This window comes from Ptychodera flava, chromosome 16 (genome assembly GCF_041260155.1).
Source record: "Ptychodera flava strain L36383 chromosome 16, AS_Pfla_20210202, whole genome shotgun sequence".
NCBI classification, from domain to species: Eukaryota; Metazoa; Hemichordata; class Enteropneusta; family Ptychoderidae; genus Ptychodera; species Ptychodera flava.
This window is the reverse complement of record NC_091943.1, coordinates 33,043,054-33,065,209: the sequence shown is the minus strand read 5'-3', so window position 1 is coordinate 33,065,209 and position 22,156 is coordinate 33,043,054. Positions and strand designations below refer to the sequence as shown.

Here is a 22,156-nt window from a genome sequence, read left to right as displayed (position 1 = left end):
CCAGGGGAAAACTGAGTGAAAACTACAATAACATTTCTGCAATTGTACCGTTTGAGTGCATTGATATACCAAGAAAAATGACTTTGGTATGACTGGCAGAGCAAAAGACAGTATTATTTTACTGCCCTGAGAGCTCTACTGGCTGCACCTTTATGTGTTTTCCAATGGTTTGTTATGTCTGCAAAGTACAGTTACTAAGATCCTGTTGAAATAAATGATATTCAAATTTGTCAACACAGCTGTTATATGTGTGCAATCACAAAATGTTATCGTTGACAACTGAATTTAGTTGAGTACAATTCATTCCTCAATAATGGCATTGTACACAAGTTTATTGGCAATATTTTTTAAGTACTTTAGATTTTTATATATTCTAGATAGAAGAATGCTGAGATGATTTATAGAACAAAAGCAAAGTAAAATTACCATCATTGTCCTTGTGACAAAAACTCAGAACTGCATACAGTGAATGAGCAAGACACAAGATTTTGAGCTGTTTATTCCATATCGCTTTTACAAAATTTGCAGAAATGTCAATGCCTTGTTATCTGCCATCGGTGGCAACAGTAAAATGACACCATGTTACATGCTACAGTGACTGTAGAATTTTCCCCGAGGATTGTATGTCATTTTGGTCATCAGGAGTAACCTAACGGTGTCTTTAACTTTAGAAGAACATACATCTGAGTCAGTCACTGTGAAATATGTAATCTTGATTGCTTGTCCTTTCACACAGGTTTACTCAGGGTATATCAAAGCTACAGAGCCCAAGAAAAATCCAAAGCACATCATCATCAAACACAATATGGAAAAATTTTTGAGCCAAGATCCCATGGTGAGGGAGGCAGTCTATAACAAACCGGAGAAGGGAAGCTCCATGGATGACTTCCGTGTCATGCTGAAAGCGTATCTAGAGCGTAGGCTTGGGGACGGTGACTACACGGACTTGATGACTCGTATAATCGATGTCGCTGATATCAACTACGATGGCAAGGTGACGCTAGCTGAAGCTAAGACGATGTGGGCGCTCTTGCAAAATAGTGAGTTTTTCATGATGATGGTTCTGAAAGACAGCGATCATATTCCAAAGCTAGAAGGATTCTGTGGTGATATGTTCATAGTGGAAGAAGCAATGGTGGACCGTGTTTACGGCGTTGAACTGCCTGGTGTGATCAACATGGCTGTGCCTAATAGTTACAAGCAAAGCATCGATCAGTGGTTCACACCGACGTGGCCTCAGAAAGCCCACATTGCCGTGGGAATGCTTGAATTCATTGAGGAAATTTTCCACGGATCGAATGGAAATTTGTACATGTGCGACCTGACGGAACACAGCATCGGCTTCACGGAGAAGCATGAGGTGAAAGTCATCAATTTTGCAAATCTTGTGCCTGAGACCACGCTGGAACAGGTGTTGAGAGAGCGCCATTGCACCCAGAACACTGACTGCAGCTATGCTGAGAACTGTATCACCATATGCGATCACAACACGCATCAGTGTACAGGGCAAGTTGTGCATCCAAACTTACAGAAAGTCTGTGTTTTGTTGCACATGTTCCTTCTGAGAGGGGCGCCCAAGGACGTCAAACTGGAACTGGAAGAGGAACTAGAAAAGTGTCTTGCACTTGACGCCAGCAAGAATTCAGACATTCAACTCGAACACTCCTTGGTTTTGAACTCATTGAAGAGTACCCTATGGAAACAAATATCCAATGAAAAATTTGGTTACATTCCAAACAAAAAGAGCAGATAACAGCCAATCAAAATGCAATAAGTCCATTTTTTAAACATTTTACCGCCAGAGATGGATCACGTCCCAAATGCCTTTCCCGTTTTTTGGCCATGTAGTGTCACATATTGTAAAAAAAGTATCCAAACATCTTAACTATTTTGTAATTCCTTTCAAACTATTTTTCAAGAAAAAATGAAATCTTTTAAATTCATCTTTTCAACAGATGTATAGAAATGAGTATAACTGTAGAGGTGAAAAAAAACTTCATCTCATTGCCTGGTGAGTTTTTTCATCACTTTCATTTTACTAATAATTTTATGGTGTTCTTTCTGTATGTCATGTTATCCTGTCTGTTAATAACTTCCAACAGGGCTTCCTATATGTTATTCCCATTGATATTCAAACAGAGGGTGTGTATCATAGTTTTCCAAAGTTTGTCCGGTATTTTAGATATCTTAGTTTGCAGTAGGACTAAAGAGTACTGGGTCAACACTCATGAATTTTACAAATTGACTTATCCCAGGGGGTCCAGGCATTGCACAAAGCCGTGGGAGGGCCCACTAAGAAAACCAAGGTATTTTCATTACAAAAACTGGGCCCACAGGCACTGTTCTTCAGGTGTACTGAATTCTCTCCAAGATATAGTCTCTCGACTTTAAACAGAGAAAAAAGGTCTTAAGGATTGTGAAAATTTGTCCTAGTCTTAAGTTGCTGTAACATTCTTCATTAAGTTGTGTGTCTCTCTTCTTTGCAGTTTGAAGTTCTCTACCAATATTTATCACTATTTTACAAAACTGTGGAAAATCGTCTTTTGTGAAACCAATATGTACTTTTGATGAGTTTTATCCATTTTTACATCAGAGAACTATTCTCCTGAGTTGAATAAAAAATTTGTTGGGTTTAGGCTGTTACTGTAATATCTCACACAGAATTTCTTATTGTACAGGTAATATATACACTACTCCGAATGTTTTGACATAAATCAATTTAAACCTGAAGTGCAACTCAAAATGAAATTCAAAAGATCATACTTTAACCCTTTCACCACCATGGTTTGTCCCAAATACATTGTTTTCTATGGTAAAGTTGGACCTGTATACAGGGAACTGGCGGTGAAAGGGTTAAAGAAACTCAAAAATAATATGCAAATTTCAGTATGAGAAAAAATTTGACACAGAAAAAGTAGTATTTGCAGGTCTACGTAACGGCAGTGTTGTGTCAGATTTTTCATTACATTTTGATTCACCGATAAAACGCAATGCATAAAAAATACTAGTTTCCTGTAGAACTTGAAATGAAATCATCTAGACCAATTGGGTAAAACAATTTAAATTCCAGGTACATGATGGGATTTAAAGCTTCCATGCAGACTTGTTGAAAGTGACTGAAAAAATCAATTTTGTGTTTCGTGGCAAGTTAAAGGAGCAAGTATGACGATATAACACGATTAAAAAACGTGATAAAAATTGTAAAATTGCAGTGTTCAGTTTTCTGATTGTGCGGCATATGAATCGTTTTCATTTGAATCATTGGACAAGAACTGATACACAAGAAAGAATTTTTTTTTGAGATTGGAGATTTTGTCTGTTGCTTCTCTGCCAGGCGACTTGGTGCTGTATGTTATGAGTTCGAACCCAATTGAAACCACCATGTTTGAAAACTTTAGTTTCAGCAAAATTTCCGCTGATTATTACAACACACTGGTCTTACTCCGTTTAATGGCTTCTCTGATAAAGTTGACTTTTGTATAAGAAAATGGGAATGAAAGAGTATTTTCCTTCAAGCGCTTGAGAGTCTATTTTTGTCCCCTTTATAAAATAAACCCAAGTCAATCTTTCTCAGATTTTTGACATAATTTTGAGAAAAAACTATAGCCAATGAAATGTGGTGTCCATTTGGTCCAAAATTATCAAAAAATTACAGAAAAATTGATAAAAATTGGTAAAATTTTGCACTTAAATTTTGGCTGGAGAAAATTACAGCACTCAAAGAGTTGAGGTCAAAGTTATTGAATAGATCATTATCGATAGACGGAGTAAATAAGTCCGTAACTTGAAATTTTGTGCACAGTATAACTGCAGCTAGGAGAAATTCATACAAAATTTTTGGGTTTCACGCCTGTGTTTAACATTATTGCGACCGCTTGTAGTATTGAACCACAATGTGTTATATTATTATTTGATCTTCTTCATGACATTGATGGTTGTAAAGCGTAATTTTCATGAGTCTTGAACACATCATTTTCAAAAGTCCTGTAAGATATTTCACTTGAATATTTATTCTTTTACATATTAATGAGATTAATGAGATTACTGTGATGTCATTATTGGTATTCAGGAAGACTGAATATTCATATGTTTCAAAAAATACTTACTGACTCCTCCAGAGAATGAGTGACCAACGCCTGCAACTGATAAAATTTTTGTTGTTTGTCTTTCTCTCATTTTACTAATCAAAGTTTCTGATTCATAAACGTGAAATTTTAGATTTTTTCATAAAAGTATGTCGGTGCCTAGAGTGTGAAATCGTTAACTAAAATTTAGTTCAATGATGAGATATGTACAATAGTAGGTCATGCATGAGAACTTTTTTTTTTCACAAAAATTACTTGTTTACATCAAATATCAGTAAGACAAAATGCCACACAAATCATGTAGTGATATTTATTGTTTTGAAGGGTGACAGTCTCACAGTGTTTTGGTTTTTCTGACAAAGGCAAGAAGTGCAGATAAATAGAGGATTGAATAAAGAGCGCCACCAACGTGTTTGCATGCAACAAATAATTTTGGTGGCTGATTTAGGCCTGCCAGTGTTTAACATCTGGTACTGTTCCATTTCTCCGTTGTTTTCTTTTACTGTCTTCAGACACAAAATAACTCGATGTTATTTATCTGTACATTGACCTGGAAAAGTATCCAGCTTGTTTATTTTTTTGTCTTGTGATGAAAACAGTAGGGTTGCATATTCTGTCCGTTGAAACCTGGCAGATTGTTTCTTATCTCAAGTTGTATTTCCACTGTTCTCTTGTGTCCTATCACCATGGTGACCTGCAGCCCAAGAATTACCCAACTGATCACTGTAAAATGTCCGAATTGAACCATTTTTCTCAGAATTTTTCAAGACTGTACATTTGACGTGGAATGGTATGCAGTATGTAAGGCTTCCAAGGTGTAAATAAAGCCAGACGGCAAAATAGTTATATTTCTATTGTCTGTGCTCTTTTTTTCAACTGAAGCATCAAAGCAGATTGCCCTACAGGGCGGGCGAGGGTGCTCAGTGTGTCTGTGCTTTCTGCTTTAAAGTATATGATATTTGTTCTCTGAAAAGAATGAAAGAAAAGTGTATTTATAAAGGAAAGAATATAATATTTGAAAAAAATGAATTTTCTAAAAGAGCTTGCCATTCCTTTTTGGAAACAATTTGAGTAGTTTGTCACAGCAGCAATATTTTGCATGGTTTGTTAATAAACTGCTTGCACTCACGTACAACACCTAGACAGTTGGGGCATAAATGAGCACACCGGTATTCCTTTGTAAATCTGATAATTGTCAAATTCTTTCATGCTGAATTCTAGTACCACTCGAAAGATTGTGACTTGAGACAGTTCTGTTCAGACTGAACGTGAGTAGTTTTTATATTACAGAGTGAAATCTGATTTATTGTGAAAATATGATGTTGAGGATGAGTAAACTCTTGAGGACGGCATGATATGATACATGCAGAAGATGATGGTTGACATGCATGTTGCTCCGGCATATTTTGAACTGCATAGAGAATATGAAAGATATGACTATCAGATTCAACCATCGTACATTTTCCAGGTCTTGTTGACCTGGGTCATCTTTGTTACTTCACATTCATCAGTCATCTGTTAAGAATTGCTATGTTCAGAAATTGGGTTCGTTTTGCAAAGGCCTACACCACCTTTTTGGAGTGACCTCATGCATTTTTTTTTCACCAGCTGAATGATTCTACATATGACCGTTGAGGGCGCACATTACATTGAGGTAATACCAAAGCTAAAAACTTTCTGAAAATATCAGTGCTGCCAAATACTTTTCTTTTTTATCTTGGTGTTTTGCTCACTATGATTATCATTTTGGTTAACATTTATGAAATTTAACAGAGCAATACAAGTTGATCTAAGTCACGGGGACGAAGCCCATGGGGCTTGTAGATAGGGTTGCCTTGCATGTGTGTGTTAAGGATGTACGATCGGAAAAAGTAAAAGTAATGTCAATTTTTTCAAATGGGGAGTTTTGAATACCTACACATGTGAATAGTCCAAACTGGGAAAAAAACATGGGGTCACCGCGCTTGTTTTTTTACAAAATGACATTAAAAATTCACGGTTTTTCACAAAATCACTAAAAATCAATAAAACAGGTCATCATTTTCATATTTAATAATGATTGCATTTTCACGTTTACACTGTAAAAGAATAAAGAAATTATAAACCTAAGCTACTTTGAAGATTTTACTTACATTAAAATTGAGTTTAAAAAGTCATCACATATATTTTTTAACCAAAATTGCGACAAATATGCCCCAAATTTTAGGAATGGGAGAGGGTAATTTATTAATTTATTGATAGTTTCTACTAATGTCAATTTTCTCAAACTTTGGCCAAATAATAGCACTTTTTTGTGAATTTTCAAAACCACATTTTGTTTAGTGGGTCACCGAGCTCGATTTTTCACAATTTTGCAAAATCTAACTAGGATTTACAGGTTTGGCGATAAACCATGCTCTCCCGGGTTCGTCGCGCGAGGGCGCTCTTCAAATGCTGCTGACCTGCCGTGGCTAACTGCAGTGGCCCTGTCCAGGCTAGTCTCGGTTACCCAAGCTCCTCTGCGCTACCGGCGAAAGAGACATGGTCATAATAGGGCCGTCACAGTTTTACGTCACTGTTCTCTCATTAATATGCAAAAATAAATATTGTCCGCATTTTTAGATTACGCTTTTGAAAATTACGCATGCAAGAACGACGAAAATACATCTCAGAGGGCGACTGCTAGTGTAACAGTGAATACTAAAAAACGTATTCACGACTCTGAGTACGAGCTGCAAAAACAGCCACGCGTGCAACATTGATAAAATTTGTCCGCATTTCAAGCTGCGTGTCCGATGTCGCGCGCGTACAGCTATATTTAGTAACAAACCTGTAACCGTGAACAGCGCTATTCAATCCTACCATTAAACTTTAATGAGAGAGAAATGACAGAACAAAGCAAAGACTTTTAGGGTTCTTCTACTTTTTAGAGTCTATATATTAATACAGCATACAAAAAATCGCCGTAATATTATTGCCGTGACGCTTATCGGTGGGGATATGGTTGACTTCGCTGCAGGCTATTAGTAAGTTGCACACACTACGTGGAGCCAGGAGCCGAGGCCGTGAACTTGGCGTTTCTCCAATACACGATGACAATCGTAAAGGCAAGCCCACAACTGACACAAGTGTCAAGATTTTCCGGCTAGTTCACGTCAAATCGACGGTATCTGCTAAAGTGCGGGCTGCGGTTGCGGGCTGCGGGTTGCGGGTTGCGGGCTGCGGGCTGCGGGTTTTTAGAATTATGGCTAGATTTCTAATATATGTAATATGGCATTTAGTATATAAGAATAAAACCTTTAGAAGGTGTCTATTATCAATAATCATGATCAGGTCTATCGTACAGTATCCCTTTTCCTGCCAAGTCCATATTTTCAACATCAGGTCAAGATGGTCAAAATTAATGAAACACAACATATTCCATATTGTGTATTTTAACATAATACTGTACATTTGAAGGCTGTTGAAAACATATATGCTGTAAAATTGATTTTTTGGACTAAAGATGCTATAACAAGACCATACCAAGTGGGTGAAAATACGTCATGTTTCTGAAAAAAAATCAAAATCTGCTAAACTAAAAAGCGGCGATTCCGAGGACCAATTTATTTGTTCCGAGCTGCCTGGCCATCACAAATAATTTGGGATCTGAAATCACTTTTCTTTCTTGCCATGGATGTGGAGTGAGAAATAATACCAGACTGACAAAAAAAAATTCGCGCCTCGAAAATGTCGCCACTTATCGCGGAATGAAAATTGTTACATTTCTAGTATCAGGCCATAGGAAGTAAATTCTTTGTAATGCATCTATTCACAATTCGGTTCTTGGGCAACGCATACAGAAAATTAAACAATGCCTACTTAAATGCAATGTGTAAGGAAAGATTTGACTTCAAAAGCGTAGAATTGTTGTGTATTTAAATGCCGTGTATTTTTCATGAAATCTTTAAAAAGAAAAAGACGTACGACAATGGACTTAGCTTACTTTGCCGTTTCGGTTCAACCGAGGTCACGACAAGAGAACGACCAGTCTGCACGACGACCGGGCTTTTCCGGTACCATTGCATGACGTGTAATATCGGCAAAAATGGCGTCTTTCAGTGGCGTCATTAAAAGAAAACAAAAGCCAGCAATATCCCCAAAATAAAGATGCGGTTTCTCATAAAGTAAGGTATATTTTTACTGTTTTTGAGATGGTAAGTGTCGGCTATAGGTCTGAAGAATATTGTCGACAAATCTTTTGGCAATATACATATTTTAAAATATAATTTTATCACTTTTCAATCGGGTAGCTAAATTACTTGATTTTGAACGAAATCAACTTTCAAAACTTGTAATTTTTGGTCTAAAGTCAATCGCCAAACTATGCAGATTAAACGTACCCCATTGTCAATATAAACGTAAAATAAAATCATCTGGGCACTAGGCACGCGATCGTCGGCTGAAATGGAGCGAATTCACGTGTGTGAATATAGGGCAAAATATGAAAATTTTGTCAATTTTGTGGCATAATCCTGCTGTTGAGGACGACGCTGCTTGAAAAAGGCTGCAAGTGTCAATTTTGGCATAGCTTCCACAATACTGTAAACGGGTGCTAGAGTCCCGCTCGCTCGGCTGGTGACCTCACTGCACGAAGATATGGAGGGTACATTTTCTGTGGGGTTGACAGGACCTCTCTTTGAAACTTTGTAATTTTTGGTCTAAAAATCATGTAGACAATTTAGTACGAAAAATAAGGCCTTGAGGTATTACTCATTATTTAAAAATGATTAATTTTTACTGTTGTTCGTTAAAATGTGTTCTCAGCACTGTAAACTTTTGAGCGAAACAATGAAAAACCCTAAATTTTCAAGCCGATTATGTTCCAACGTAAGTACCGTCAGAGGAATGCAAACCTCTCCAATCGGCAATGGTTTACTCCTGGCAACATACAGCTTCATGTTAGTCATCGGGGCTTGCCCCTTCGTCGGTACTTGCTCTGATTGACACGATTTTGAGTAACTTTCAGTGAAAACTATTGATTGACACACGTCAAATTCCAGTCATTAGGGCGCGAAGCGCGGTACTAGCCAATCCCTTACCACTTTCTTGAATGCAGATTAGCCGATTATTATTGCCCTCAAAGTATGACTCATCAGCTATGCCTTAATAAGGTAAAATAGGCGTAAATAATCAAGAAACCAAGGCTAACGTCGTGGCGCGAAAATCGCATATGTTGTAAACAAATGCTCATGAATAGTATCATATGACATCTCAGAGCTGTGCCTATTGGTTTAGAGTCTAGACATAATGAGGTCATGCATAATGAGCTGTCGTGTTTATTCGCTCATGAATGCTTGACTCACTGGCGAGACACTCGAAACGCACGGAACTTGCACAATACGGAAGAACTCGTCGGCGTATGAGCTCATTTTCTTTATTAATGTAGTAGATGTTGCTAATTACAACTGCATTCAGAGGTAAACTTGTGGTAGCCCGTATTTGTTGAAAAAAAATCCTGACAACTAAAATTTCTGTCGATGCAACTGGTCTGCGATCGCAGGCAGTGTTTCAAGCGTTCGATGAGAAGGGGTCATACTGCTGCCCGTCACTGCCCGACAGGAACTTTACCTTCTAATATCTGTAATCAGTCGGATTCTCTGTACCAGAGCCCATTACTCTCTATGAAACCAAACAAAATAATAGTTGTCCCAGCCGTCGATTTTTCATCCAGTGTCAACGATCATTGATGGTATTGTCCATACAACGATGATCGTATCCGCATCCAAACACTGCCCGTCAGGAAATTTGCGCTCCAAATATATATTGATGACAACAGCTTTGAGACAGGATTGAGTCATTGTGAGTAAAAACAGACGCATATTTTGTAGCTTTCTATAAATATGGTAGTACTCTTTGGGGTCTGGTACACAGCAGCTCTTTGATGTTTAGACATCGAATCTTGACAGTCAGTACGGCAGTCGACGGGTAGTTGGACCGGTCGGGAAGTTCATGTGATCGCGACATTTAGACCTTTCAATCTAGGTTTATTCTAGGAAAGCCATTTTTGTACCCATCTTCATTTCTACCGTAGAAAGATAATTAGCTTTAAATTTGATCCGTAACTTTAAGAACCATGTGAGTTTCTGTTCTTCTGTTTTGATGTTATAGCATCGACATCGGTCAACTCTCGTCGAAGTGTCAACCATTTATGCACAGGGTGGGAAATTTAACTGTCATAGAACACGTGCATATTGAGGTTGTCAACGTTTTCAAATCATCAAGAAATAATTATTATTATTGAATAAATTACAAACAATATCAAATTATTGTAGAATATCTTCGTATGATAACGAATATTAATTGCTATGTATAGCTTAGTGGGTGAACCCACCCATGAAGAAAATGGTTTCTGACATGATGTCGCACATGCCAATCACCCTCCAATACCCAATCAAATTGCTGGTACCGGCCACACATCAAAATCCGGGTTATCGTGCAGACTGGACATTCCGCTAACATTTTACGCGAGAATTTCAGCGGGAAAAACACGTCCGGTGCGTTGAATTATTTTCAGGAATCGATCTAATAGGAATATTTTTGGATGAGTTTGTGTTCTGCAGCTCTCAATAATTGTGTATCTCCTAATATCATGAACATATTCTATGACTTGCACCTGCAGCATGATAGTCGCTCCATATGCATTAGATCCAGCGTGACTATGAAAAGTTTCCTAGGACTATTATCGTGTTCACACAATAAAATAATTTTAAACGGCATTGAAAACGATTCTGAAAATTGTGCTTTTATCGGCGGTTGAACTAATCTGAAGTGTGAGAAGGGCATGGCATTCTATGAAAAAGTAACAAATTATTAGGCGTGTCGAGTTTCAACGAACCGAAGTTCATCTCCCAGTTCATCTGTGCTGTCAACGATCAGAAACTTACTTTTAAACTATCCGTCCTAATCATTACATAAAAAGTTAATATAGCGAGTTGTTGTGAAATCTGTCTTGTGTTCATATTATACTCATCCGTGTTCAGTCATATCATTTCGAAAGCTTCGATCGGCAGTGCGCTGTGCAACGGCGAATGTGGATGGGAAATGGACTATTCTGACGTTGGTGGTGCTTTAACCAGATGTAAGCTAAAATAACGGCATTATTCAAGAAGTTCACGGCTTTTATTCCATAAACAAATACATCTAGATACTATTTTAGCATTTATTCTATCTACTAGCGAAAATGATACCAAAAATCACACATTTTTTCATGCCCGCAACCCGCAGCCCGCAGCCCGCAACCCCGCAGCCCGCAGCCCGCAACCCGCAAAAATAGCGCATCCGCAAATGGACAATGTGACGGCCATTCTTCCATTCTCCGGTACTCCGGTAGGTCTACTAGCGACACTATCATTCGAATTATAACCACGAATAGCGAATCAGACGTCACACTTCTGACTTACGCTGTACAGGCTACGGCCATGTTGCATTTTTTATCTCTTTGCTGAATTCTCGTACCTTCCAGCGTGTTTTGAGGGCACGCTGAACATTTTCTCGGCGCGATTTTCCTTTACCTGCAGACGACATTTTGTACAACGCAAAAACGTTCGAAAGTCACTATGCGCGCGTGGTTACTAAGGATACATTTCTGCGCGGAATCGGCGCAGTACGCTTATATTTTTCCGATCGTACATCCTTAAGAGTTTAAGGTCTTATGTGTCTGATATGCAGCTCAAGAGTGTCTTCAGACAGTGGAGTGAAAACCATCAAACATGCTGACAGAGAGATGCGATTCAGATGTTTTAGACAGATTAGAATCAACACACTTCAGGTCTGCAAAGTACATGTTGGTTTGCCTCATAAAAGGTGGGCTCTAACATGCCAAACATACAGATTTAGAATATCATGTCAGGTCTTTTGTGTAAAGTACGTGAGGTTCAGCTCATATATTACGTTCTGTACCATTGTCAGACTCCTAAATTGTGAAATGTGCAGAAACCGTTAGCTAATTGTCAACACTGTCTGGAAACTCACTAAAACGATCTCTGTCGTTGACATTTTAGACAAGTCAGACACTGCAGATTTAGATTTGCATGTTATACTTTACATGTGCACATTTGATATTTTAGAGACACGATATTTCAACTCAAGGAGTAGCAGTGAGACATATCTTGTCAAACTTCGTGACTGATTTCTCACATCTTGTCAAGGTATAATTTTCCTCTCTCTCTCATGACAAACGTCACAAAACTCATGTTTACAATATCTGATACCTGAAAGAACAGCTTCACCCAAGCAATGGAACAAGTTATGATTTGATGCAACTTGGAATCACACAGTTATTAAAAACTTTTTTCAAATGTTATGAGAAACATCAATATCAAGGAGATTTTTAAATCTGCGGATCCATTTTGAGAAAACCATTCTTCAATAAAAACACAGACACTACCACATTTACAAATAAATACAAAATTTTATTTTATTTCTGAAATGGAATCAGGTGGCAGTTTATAACATTGTTTCAAAAAATTGTCACGCTGGTACATTCATTTTTCTAAATACAAAATTCATCAAAAAATCAACATCGAAGATCCACTGTTTATTTGCATAGGCTATGTACAGGTTAGAAGTGGATTTCTTTTATTCAGGAATAAAATAACAGTAAGAGTTTAAGAGTTGTAACAGACTGCGTTTCCTTCCTGGAGTTAACTTTTAAAATTGGAAAGACAACAAAGTCAATAGGGTTATTAAACATAGCTATCATTACATGCAAGTAAAACAGAGATATCAAGGTTTGTTAGATCAGGAAATATTCAAAAGTAGTTTAACCTATAAACTCTAAAAAGGTTTAACATGTCGGTCAATGACACAAAAATAGATTTCAGAAATCTGAAAATTTGGTAAAATCACCTCAAGGTATTTTTTTCCATTCAAATTCAAGGTCAAGGTCAAGTTTACAGTACTTCAAGGCACATTGACTAGTAGCTTTGAATTGATATGCCGAGATGACAATTAAGACAGACAGTAACACTGTATGGTGTTCCATGGAATACCACAGACAATACATTGTGTAACATGGAATATACGCAATATTGCATTGTGCACCATGCTGGATCCAATACACTGCATTGTGTGCCGTGCTATGTCATAGACAATGTATTGTATACTCTTCTTTATCAGAACTATTCCATCGTTTGTGATGCAATATCACACCACTGTGTAACATATTATTTATAGGAAACACTGCATTATATGCTATGCGATATCAAACAATGCATTGTGAAACATGCAATATCCATAATATTGCATTGTGCACCATGCTATATCATAAAATATTGCATGGTGCATCATGCTATATCAGAAACATTGCATCATGTGCCATGCTACATGTTTTTTAAGAACAAGCTGACTGATACTTTAAGATCTTGTCTCCACTTTTTTGTTTCTACAAAGAAAAATTCTTTATCATTAATGTCAAGTGTATATTTTTGAGGCTCAGGGAAATGCTAGGCCAATAAATAGTTTAAAACTGTACAAATATATCTCATTCAACAATTGTCCCCCTAAAATTCTGAAGACCAAGAGGGACAGAAGACATATGTACAGGAACTGAACTGAAACCATTGTTCTTTTAAGTTTTAGCAGAAAAAAGTAACAAAAATACAACTTTCTTTACAAAACTTGCCCTTAAAATATCAGAGATATAAATTATCCCATTAAAGAAGTAGCTCAGTTTTTTTCAATGGTGATCATAATATAGCTCAGCATTGCTGGAAAGGAATGGTGAGTTGAAGACTACAAAATAGCATTGTACAGTAATTCTTCACAGAAAAACCAAATACAGGTGTCAAGTGTGACTTGTATATGTGTAATAGAGCTTCTATCTACCGAACATTGCGATTTTAACTGTTTGGTCCACTTGAACACTTGTTTCTTCAACAAAAGAGATGGCGTCACTCAAAATGAAATGTTTTTCATGAAAAGGATCGGGCAAGATACACATCATGTACAGACTGGCCATTCTCATCAACACTTGAAAAAACCAAAGTTCTTTCAAAAGGTGGGTTTCTATGCAACACTTAACACAGTCGAAGTCAAACAGAATGGTGATGATTTTGGTCAAAACTTGACCACTGATGACGATGAAAATAAGGAAAGATTCTGAAATTTCTCAGCTGAAACTACAGACAAGAGAAGAGATTCATTAAACAAGATAGACTGGTTTTGATACATGGTAGGTGACAATGCTGATATTGTATAAATGATAATGATAACATAAAATATTCAAAATTAGGAAAAAGTCATTTATTCTAGAAAGTGATTAACTTAAATAGTTCATTAATTTTCTGTTCATAAGATATTCACTGTCTTTTAAGAAGTCAATTAACACAATTTAGTGTAATAAATTGAGTTTCAAAGGGAGCTGGTTTTTCACTGCAGTGTTTACGCTGTTAGCATTTCCCAGAGTGTATGGTAATATTGAGACTCTCAGGATAATGCTAAATATGGCCAGGAGAGGCACCCCTAGGCCACACTGTAAAACCACAGAAAATTTACGGCTGACTCGCAGCGTGTTTGCAAGGTTATATCTGATTGGTCGATTGTCACTATTCACAGCAACTTAGGGAGTTTATTTGTATTATTTCATTATAACGGTAAGATTCTGCCAACCAATTGGATAACAGCTTCGAAATCGCTGCGAGTCGGCCCAAAATTTAATATTGATGAGTTCTCAACAGCAGAGCACTGAGCTCTTGCTGTATCATAACCACTTCTTACTATAAACAGAAGTAAAATGTGTCCATGAAAATGTACAATTCACATATAAGACTTTCTAAACACATGAACATATTAAAGACAGAAACAATTAACATATATAAGACAAATAATTACATGAAAAGGTAACAGGTAAGTATATCTTATCTTTGACACATTGACTGGTCACAAATTTGAAAGTAGTTAGGCGGTTTTATTCAAGAGACCAGTGGATTCTGACACGATGCTGAAGTTATATTTGTCTTTGTTGTCGTATTCATATTCATATTTGCATTGGAGTCACTGACAGCAAGTGTCATTTGTAGCCCAAGTTTCAGCTATAAAAGATCATTACTTTTCAATTGTTAGAAATTTAAGTCCCACTAAACATAATTGTGATTCAACAACTATTCAAAAATCTATATCTCATTCTCACTCTGGTGTTGAGATAGAACATACAAGTGCTGGGAGAATTTAACAACAATTGATGAATCATGTTTGCTTATGTACTCATTTTATTTTTTGTTAAGTTTATTTCTTTGTTTTTTTCAATTGAAACCTGGGCTACAAATACCAATCACTCTCACTGACTCCAACTTGAATACAAATGCGAAAATGAATACGAGCTTGTAATAAATTCAGCATCATGATTCTGATCTCATTCAATTGAAATGGATCTCCTAAGTTATTGATTGTAAATACCAGCCCTGTGAACCAATTTCATTCTATACCCACCCAACCTTTCCTATAAACATATATATATAACAAAATACATGATTAATAAATATGTCTCTAACCTCTACAAGCATGTTGGCAAGGGTTAAGAGTGTGTGAGCTGTACAAATTTCTTTAAATAACTTGATGCTGATAAATTGCAAAAAATTTTCTGTAAAAAATCACACAGTGTTTTTATCCTCTTACTAGGTCAATATTCTATCAAGTAGGATTCTGCAATACTCATTGCCATAGGTGATTGTAACTGCAAGTTCAAAGACAATCATTTCTTTTTAGTGTGCTGTCATCAGACGATTTTGTAAATACTTGTTGTTGGAACTGAAACATTGAATATTAATAACATCATGTCTCAGAAACAGAGAATTCCATCTGAAATTTTGGGAGTTAAGATTCTAAGGCACGTATTGGTAATTGGTAGATTTTTCAAGGTTTATCATCAAGTTTTCATTTTCATTCACAGCATTTCTGGTGAATGATGCTCAATTTTTTTACAGTGAGTCATCTGAGATTGGTGATTTGCTATGTGAAAACTGACCGATGCATTTTGCGTTGGTGGTTAAATATGCTCGATGCTGCAATACTAGTAGTTTTGATGCATCAACAGGTGTCATTGCTATGGAAGCATGCATCTCGCTCCATGTTTCACTAAAATGCTGCCCAACTGCTCTATTGATGAAATACAGCATTGTCACAAGTACTGGGTTGTAAGTTTTTGAGGGTCCCTTTACGTAACATCTTAAATCACCAAAGATGCACTATGGGGAAAAAACAGGATACCTGTCCGAAGTCCAGTTGGTGTTATGTTACATGATACATACAACTTGTTTGCGGTAATATAATCGTCCAAGGGGCAAAAAGCTTATAAATCCATGAGACTTTCAGAATTTCTTAAATGCCCCAGTGTACACCAAATGCACCACAGGAAGAGTTCATGGTTATAAACCTGAAAATGAATTGCACTATATAAGTCTTTCTTCAGGTGGTGGTTTCAATACGTTGCCCATCTCCACTCGTGAACCCGTCATCTCCTGTCGACTTGGGCTGTATGTTCCTCGTGTGGCTCGTTTGCTTCTGACAGAGCAGAGGAACACCACTAGAACGATGAAGAGAATAAAGACTAGCCCTCCCAAAGCAGCGCCGATTATGAGGAACAGGTTGTTATCCTCAGTCACCGGTTCTGGTACAATCTGAAATCAAATATTTTGGGAAAAAACCCTGAAGTTACCACAGACACTCTTTTGTGAATTATAAGATGGAGAGGATAAGTGGAGAAACACACTGAACACTGAGCATGCTCAGTCTGACGGATGTGTGCGGAAAGAAATAGAATAGCTGGTATCTCAATTGTGGTTTCATAGTACGGAAACACTGAGAGTCAGCAGATCTTACAAGCCAATTAATCAGACAGGCTGTCACACATCAGAGTATGTTAACATTATAGCTTTCATAGGATACTAGAGAGACTAGTATATTTACACAGAATACTATTATTACAATGAAAAGCTAATGGCTATTTAACAAGAATCTGAAGTACACTAGGGAGGCTCAGGGTTTATCATTCATATTTTTATTGGAAGTGAACTCTATTGCTCCACTTAAAGAGGCACTCCCACTTGGTAACATTTTTAAAACACATTTTTTTAATGCCAACGGTCGATATTTGACGTGGCGACTCCGCGCGGATCGTGAGATATCGATAAAAACATGTCATTTCCCGAGCGTATTTTTCACATCCCGAAGTTTTACGATCGTTTCTGGTTATGACCCGAAATCCCCGAAAGTGTGTTGTTGTGCTGATTGACGATATTCTAAGGAGTCAAAAAACGTTCGAATGACGCAATTAATTTATCTCCTACTACGTGACTTTATATACATCTTTATCAATGCCTTTACCTCTGGTAATTCTTTTTTAAAACTTCTCCTTAGTTTTTGTCGTTTTCATTATTCTCAATCAGTTGTATTAAATTTTTAAACAATACCACATAGATATCAGTTTTTACGTGTAAAATATTAGTTGCCTCTGATGACTACATTTTGTCGTCTGCCACACAGTTACGCATGGTTCGATACATAGCGGCCGCCGCGTGTGGTATGCGCGCATACCACGCGGCGGCCACTATGCATACTATGTATCAACCGCACCTATCTGTGCTAGTTACCTATGCGAATTCTGGTGGAATCAGCAAACTTTGTTTTTCGTTTTTTTGCTGAGTCAGTAGTGCCGAGTCAGTAGGACTCGGCTTTCTCCTATGGGACATGACCGCTCACCGACGCGAGTGGTACTGCTGTGGCGTACAGCAGCGTCAGCGTAGACTCGTACTCCATAGCTTAGTTGACAATGGCCCCAGTGCCGAACGTTCTATGTTCGGAAGCTGAATTCAGGTGGGCCACCGGAATTCAAACTTTAACTTTTTTGAGGACATGTTTTTATCGATATCTCGCGATCCGCACGCAGTCGCCACGTCAAATATCGACCGTTGGCATTAAAAAAATGTGTTTTAAAAATGTTACCAAGAGGGAGTGCCTCTTTAATATGTGCTGCAGCATTTGCTAGATTGTTAGTGATTGTCACTTGTCAAATATCACTCGTAAACTAGCAAGTTGAGCATTTTAATATCAGCCAAGTAGAAAACACTGCTTACTTTCAGCTTAAATTGGAGGGCTTTGTTCACTTCTGCACAGTATAAACTATGAACATCTTACCTCACACAGTGATCCAATGTAATCTTCAGTACAGTTGCATATCCATATAGGATGATTAGTTTCATTCAACTTGGAATCACACGTCCCTCCATTTTCACACTTGATGATTTCATAGCACGGATCTTCATGTTGGCAATTATTTCCAATATATTGGTCAGAGCATTTGCATGTATAGCTGCCGGCTGGTTCATTGGTACACTCTCCATCATTCTCACACACAGGAGGAATCAAATCACACTCATTGATGTCATTTTCACAATTGCTGCCTTCAAAGCCTAGAAAATCAGAACATTGCAGTCATGTAAATTTTCAAGTCATTTGTTACAATTGCAAAATGTTATTATTTTGACATCCCATTCAAACTTAACAGTCTACAGCTCCTCTAATAGTTAAAGGTAAAAAGCTTGCTAGTCATTCTTTCCACCCTTTATCACTATGGTTTGACCCAAACCCACTGTTATCAATAACGATTGTGGACCTGTTTATAGTGAAGTGGGGTTGAACAGGTTAAATACAACAGTGTTGGCAAGCAAATGTTCGTAATACATACAATGTAAAAGTACTTTGTGAATACAAAATGTCTCTTCACTTTGAAAACAATTATGACAAATATCAATGATGTATAATCTAAGAATTGAAGACTTGATAATACTGATGGAAATTAAAAGCTTAACAGATCCATTCTACATCTCCACATGACAAACACCTTTTGATTCTCAATATGTACACAAAGAAAACGGGAATGACTGAAAGCAGGTCAATGGAAACTACTGTTAAATATACGGTATATGTTGGTATATGTTCCTGGTCTCCCTCTGCTTTTATTATAATAAGACAACATGAAACTTTCTCAATACCCTCACATTTCGCAAAGGGTCAGTTTTCCTTTTTGAAACAAATGGCTAGATATAACAAAGGACTTGAGAACAAAAACTAAGGAATGAACTGGTGTCTTGGACTCTGACAGGAATTTGTGAAATCTGATCTGTCTGAAATGTACTGGCTGAATGATGACAGGGAAGAATGACGTTCTAGAATTGACAGTCTCAAAGGGTTCTGTCATGAGGAAAAAATTTCCATTCAGAAATCACTGTTCCCGATCAAGATTTGACAATGAACATTGCACGGCAAATATGAAATGAATGTACATCAACATCAATGCCATCCAGAAAAACTCGTCAATTCAAAAGCACAGAAATATTCAGAGCTTTTTCTTGCTTTGTACAACTCAGTGATGGGTCTTATCCATCATACTTGTTTACCTTTTTACTTCATTCAACAAACTCAGTGTACCATATGTTTCATGCATACTTTCTGAATGACTTAAACTCTGCAACGTTGTAAAAATAAATCACCATGGTGACCAATATTCAAATGCCTCTCACCTGTTCCGGTACAATTGCAGACAAAGTACCCTGGTCTGTCAATACAGACGCCACCATTCAAACATGGATTAGATAAACATTCATCGATATCAATCTCACAGTTTGTTCCATTGAAGCCAGCTGTACAGTTACACTCATAGCCGTAATCTAAATTTTGACACGTGGAATTGTTTTCACAGGGGTTGTCATCGCAATACGTCTCTGTACAGACATCACCTGGAAAATATGAAAACAGATCATATCACTGTGTTTTCCATTACTCTAACTACAACAATACAAAGAACCCAGGTGTGTACCATCATGCAGTGAAAGGGTTAGACAAATCATAACACTGGACGGTTCAATCCATCCAATCAGTATTTGAAATTGGTGCCAAGCTGGAGAAAATTCAATCTTACCAACCTCGAAGTTGGAAAACTTTAAGTACATCAAAATGAACTAAATAACTGTGGTTAAAATAACAGTGGTGAAACACAGAGTCAGGGTCTGTGACAATATTGCAACTCTTTGTTACTGACTTAACTCAGGTAATATAAGCTACCTGTGTATGTTTGGAAAGAACGGACAGGATGTTTGTATTGGATGAGTCATTATAAACAACTCCAGGCTATGGAAAGCTACCCTGTACCTAATCCTATAGAAAGCGTGTTCATAAATCTTAGAATGTTTGTGTTTAATTGTCAGAAATATGCCTAAATCACTTGATAAAATGTCTTGACAGAATTATAAGCACTCCTGGAAAATTGAGACATGATTGTCTTTGAATGTGATAGTTTGGTGTTAATAATTCCTCCCTTGTATTTTTCACAAAATTAATTGACCCTGTTTATCAAAACTTTATGAAACTTTCAAACTAATTTGTTGTTTTTTCTTGTTTGTTTTCATAACCGATTTAGCTTTCTGACCAAAAAAACAAATCAAGAACTGATGGATGCTCTTCGATCACAGAACGCAGGTATAAATTATAACGATGAATCATTTGGCAATATTAGTGAAACACGTAGCGTTGATACAAGTGGCACATTAGAAGTCTTTATCTTAAATCAGTATCTAAATACTCTTAGCCACTTGACAGTCTTTATCTGACCTAAATCATCAGACAACTTGAGCAAGGTAAACCCCAAGATGAAACGGACTGAAATTTTACCCAAGACAACTAGTGATAAACACAAGACTGGAGAAAGGCGATTCTAATAAGTAAATATATTACCTGTACCAGTACAATGTTATACAGTATTGGTCTATTTACTGCCTACTTGAAATAAAAAACTTGTATCAATAAGTCAAAGCATGTTCTCATATCTCATATTTTGATCACAATGGGTGTTGGCAATTTACTGCAGCCAATAATAATAGCTATATCCAAAAAGCAGGGCAGTATATATGCTTAAAGTCTAACCTACAATACTGCTAGATACTGACCAGCAGATGCAATTATGTTTCATGGATGGAATGTTGTGAAAGTAACCATTCATTTTATTTGTAATGTGGAAAAAATTTAAAAAATGTTCAAGTCTTTTGATGTGATAGGGGAGTATCACTGAAGCGGGGTCAAAGTGTATCAATGTCATACTTATAAATACCTGCGCCAACAGCTACCTACCTGTCCACGTCGGTGCACATGTACAATTGTAGCCTGTCAGGAAGTTATTACAGGTGCCTCCATTTTCACAAGGCTCTATTTCACACCAGTCTGTTTCATTTTGACAGTGGACGCCCTCATATCCGATGGGACAGGTACAGTTGTAGTCGGTGGCATTGTAGGGCTCCCACTGCTCGCAAGTGCCCCCATTGAGACATGGCTTCTCAACGCATGGTCCTTCAGTTTCACAGCGGACACCTGCGCAATGAAATTGTACATTAATAAAGCATCAAGTTGCCATCAGATAAGAATTTTCCTTGAAAATGTCATATTGGCAAACCTACTCGGTGCAGAAAGGCAAAAGTTTGGTCTGAAATGACAATGTTCAAGCCATATTTTCTGAATCTATAGATGCCTTTAGTGTTGAAAAACTTATAGCAGCACTGAAACATAATGTTATGCAAAATGTGACTTCAGTCCCATTGTTTGTTACAAAAGAAGAACTATTTCCTTACTCCAATGAGCAAGGCACCGCAAAAAGCCCTGTGGTTATCTTTCAATGGCCGAGGTCATACAGGCTTTGGGAAAACACAAAACTAAAATCTCAAACATGAGATTAGCCTGGTTTCTTTGTGGACTTTGTAGTTTAAGAGGATGTCACACCCAGTGCTGCCTTTCTGCAGTGAGTAGAAGAAGACCGACATGTAACAGAGACCATTTTTACACTAAAGGAAAGAATGGAACCATCTTCAAACCATGCAACACTAGAATCTGACACAGCTGACAGTCAGTATAGCTTCAATCTGAACACAGAATGGGAAAAAAACACGACTAGCTTTCAGGGTTTGAGCCAAAATTATCACAACTATTATTGCAAAAGATTACAAATACACCGACACAGAGCAGGTACGACACTTGACAAGTTTCAAATGAATTCTGAACATAACTGCAAA

The 22,156-nt window shown here is 37.3% G+C and overlaps 2 protein-coding genes across 8 annotated transcripts in view; one reads left to right on the top strand and one right to left on the bottom strand.

The window, feature by feature from the left end:
• The window catches only part of LOC139114635 (divergent protein kinase domain 1A-like), an 85,160-nt gene extending 80,227 nt beyond the window's left edge, over positions 1-4,933 (top strand). For all 4 annotated transcript variants that reach the window (XM_070676471.1, XM_070676469.1, XM_070676470.1 and 1 more), the window contains one exon: positions 737-4,933. In XM_070676471.1, coding sequence (XP_070532572.1) covers positions 737-1,753 — 1,017 coding nt within the window. In that variant the 3' untranslated portion in view covers positions 1,754-4,933. The remainder of the gene's footprint in view (positions 1-736) is intronic.
• Positions 4,934-12,496: 7,563 nt separating this feature from the next.
• Positions 12,497-22,156, bottom strand: part of LOC139114632 (protein crumbs-like) — a 61,894-nt gene continuing 52,234 nt past the window's right edge. For all 4 annotated transcript variants that reach the window (XM_070676462.1, XM_070676464.1, XM_070676465.1 and 1 more), the window contains 4 exons: positions 21,225-21,461; positions 19,622-19,837; positions 18,237-18,511; positions 12,497-16,720 (listed from right to left, as the gene is read on the bottom strand). In XM_070676462.1, the coding sequence (XP_070532563.1) occupies positions 16,493-16,720; positions 18,237-18,511; positions 19,622-19,837; positions 21,225-21,461 (956 nt within the window). In that variant the 3' untranslated portion in view covers positions 12,497-16,492. The remainder of the gene's footprint in view (positions 16,721-18,236; positions 18,512-19,621; positions 19,838-21,224; positions 21,462-22,156) is intronic.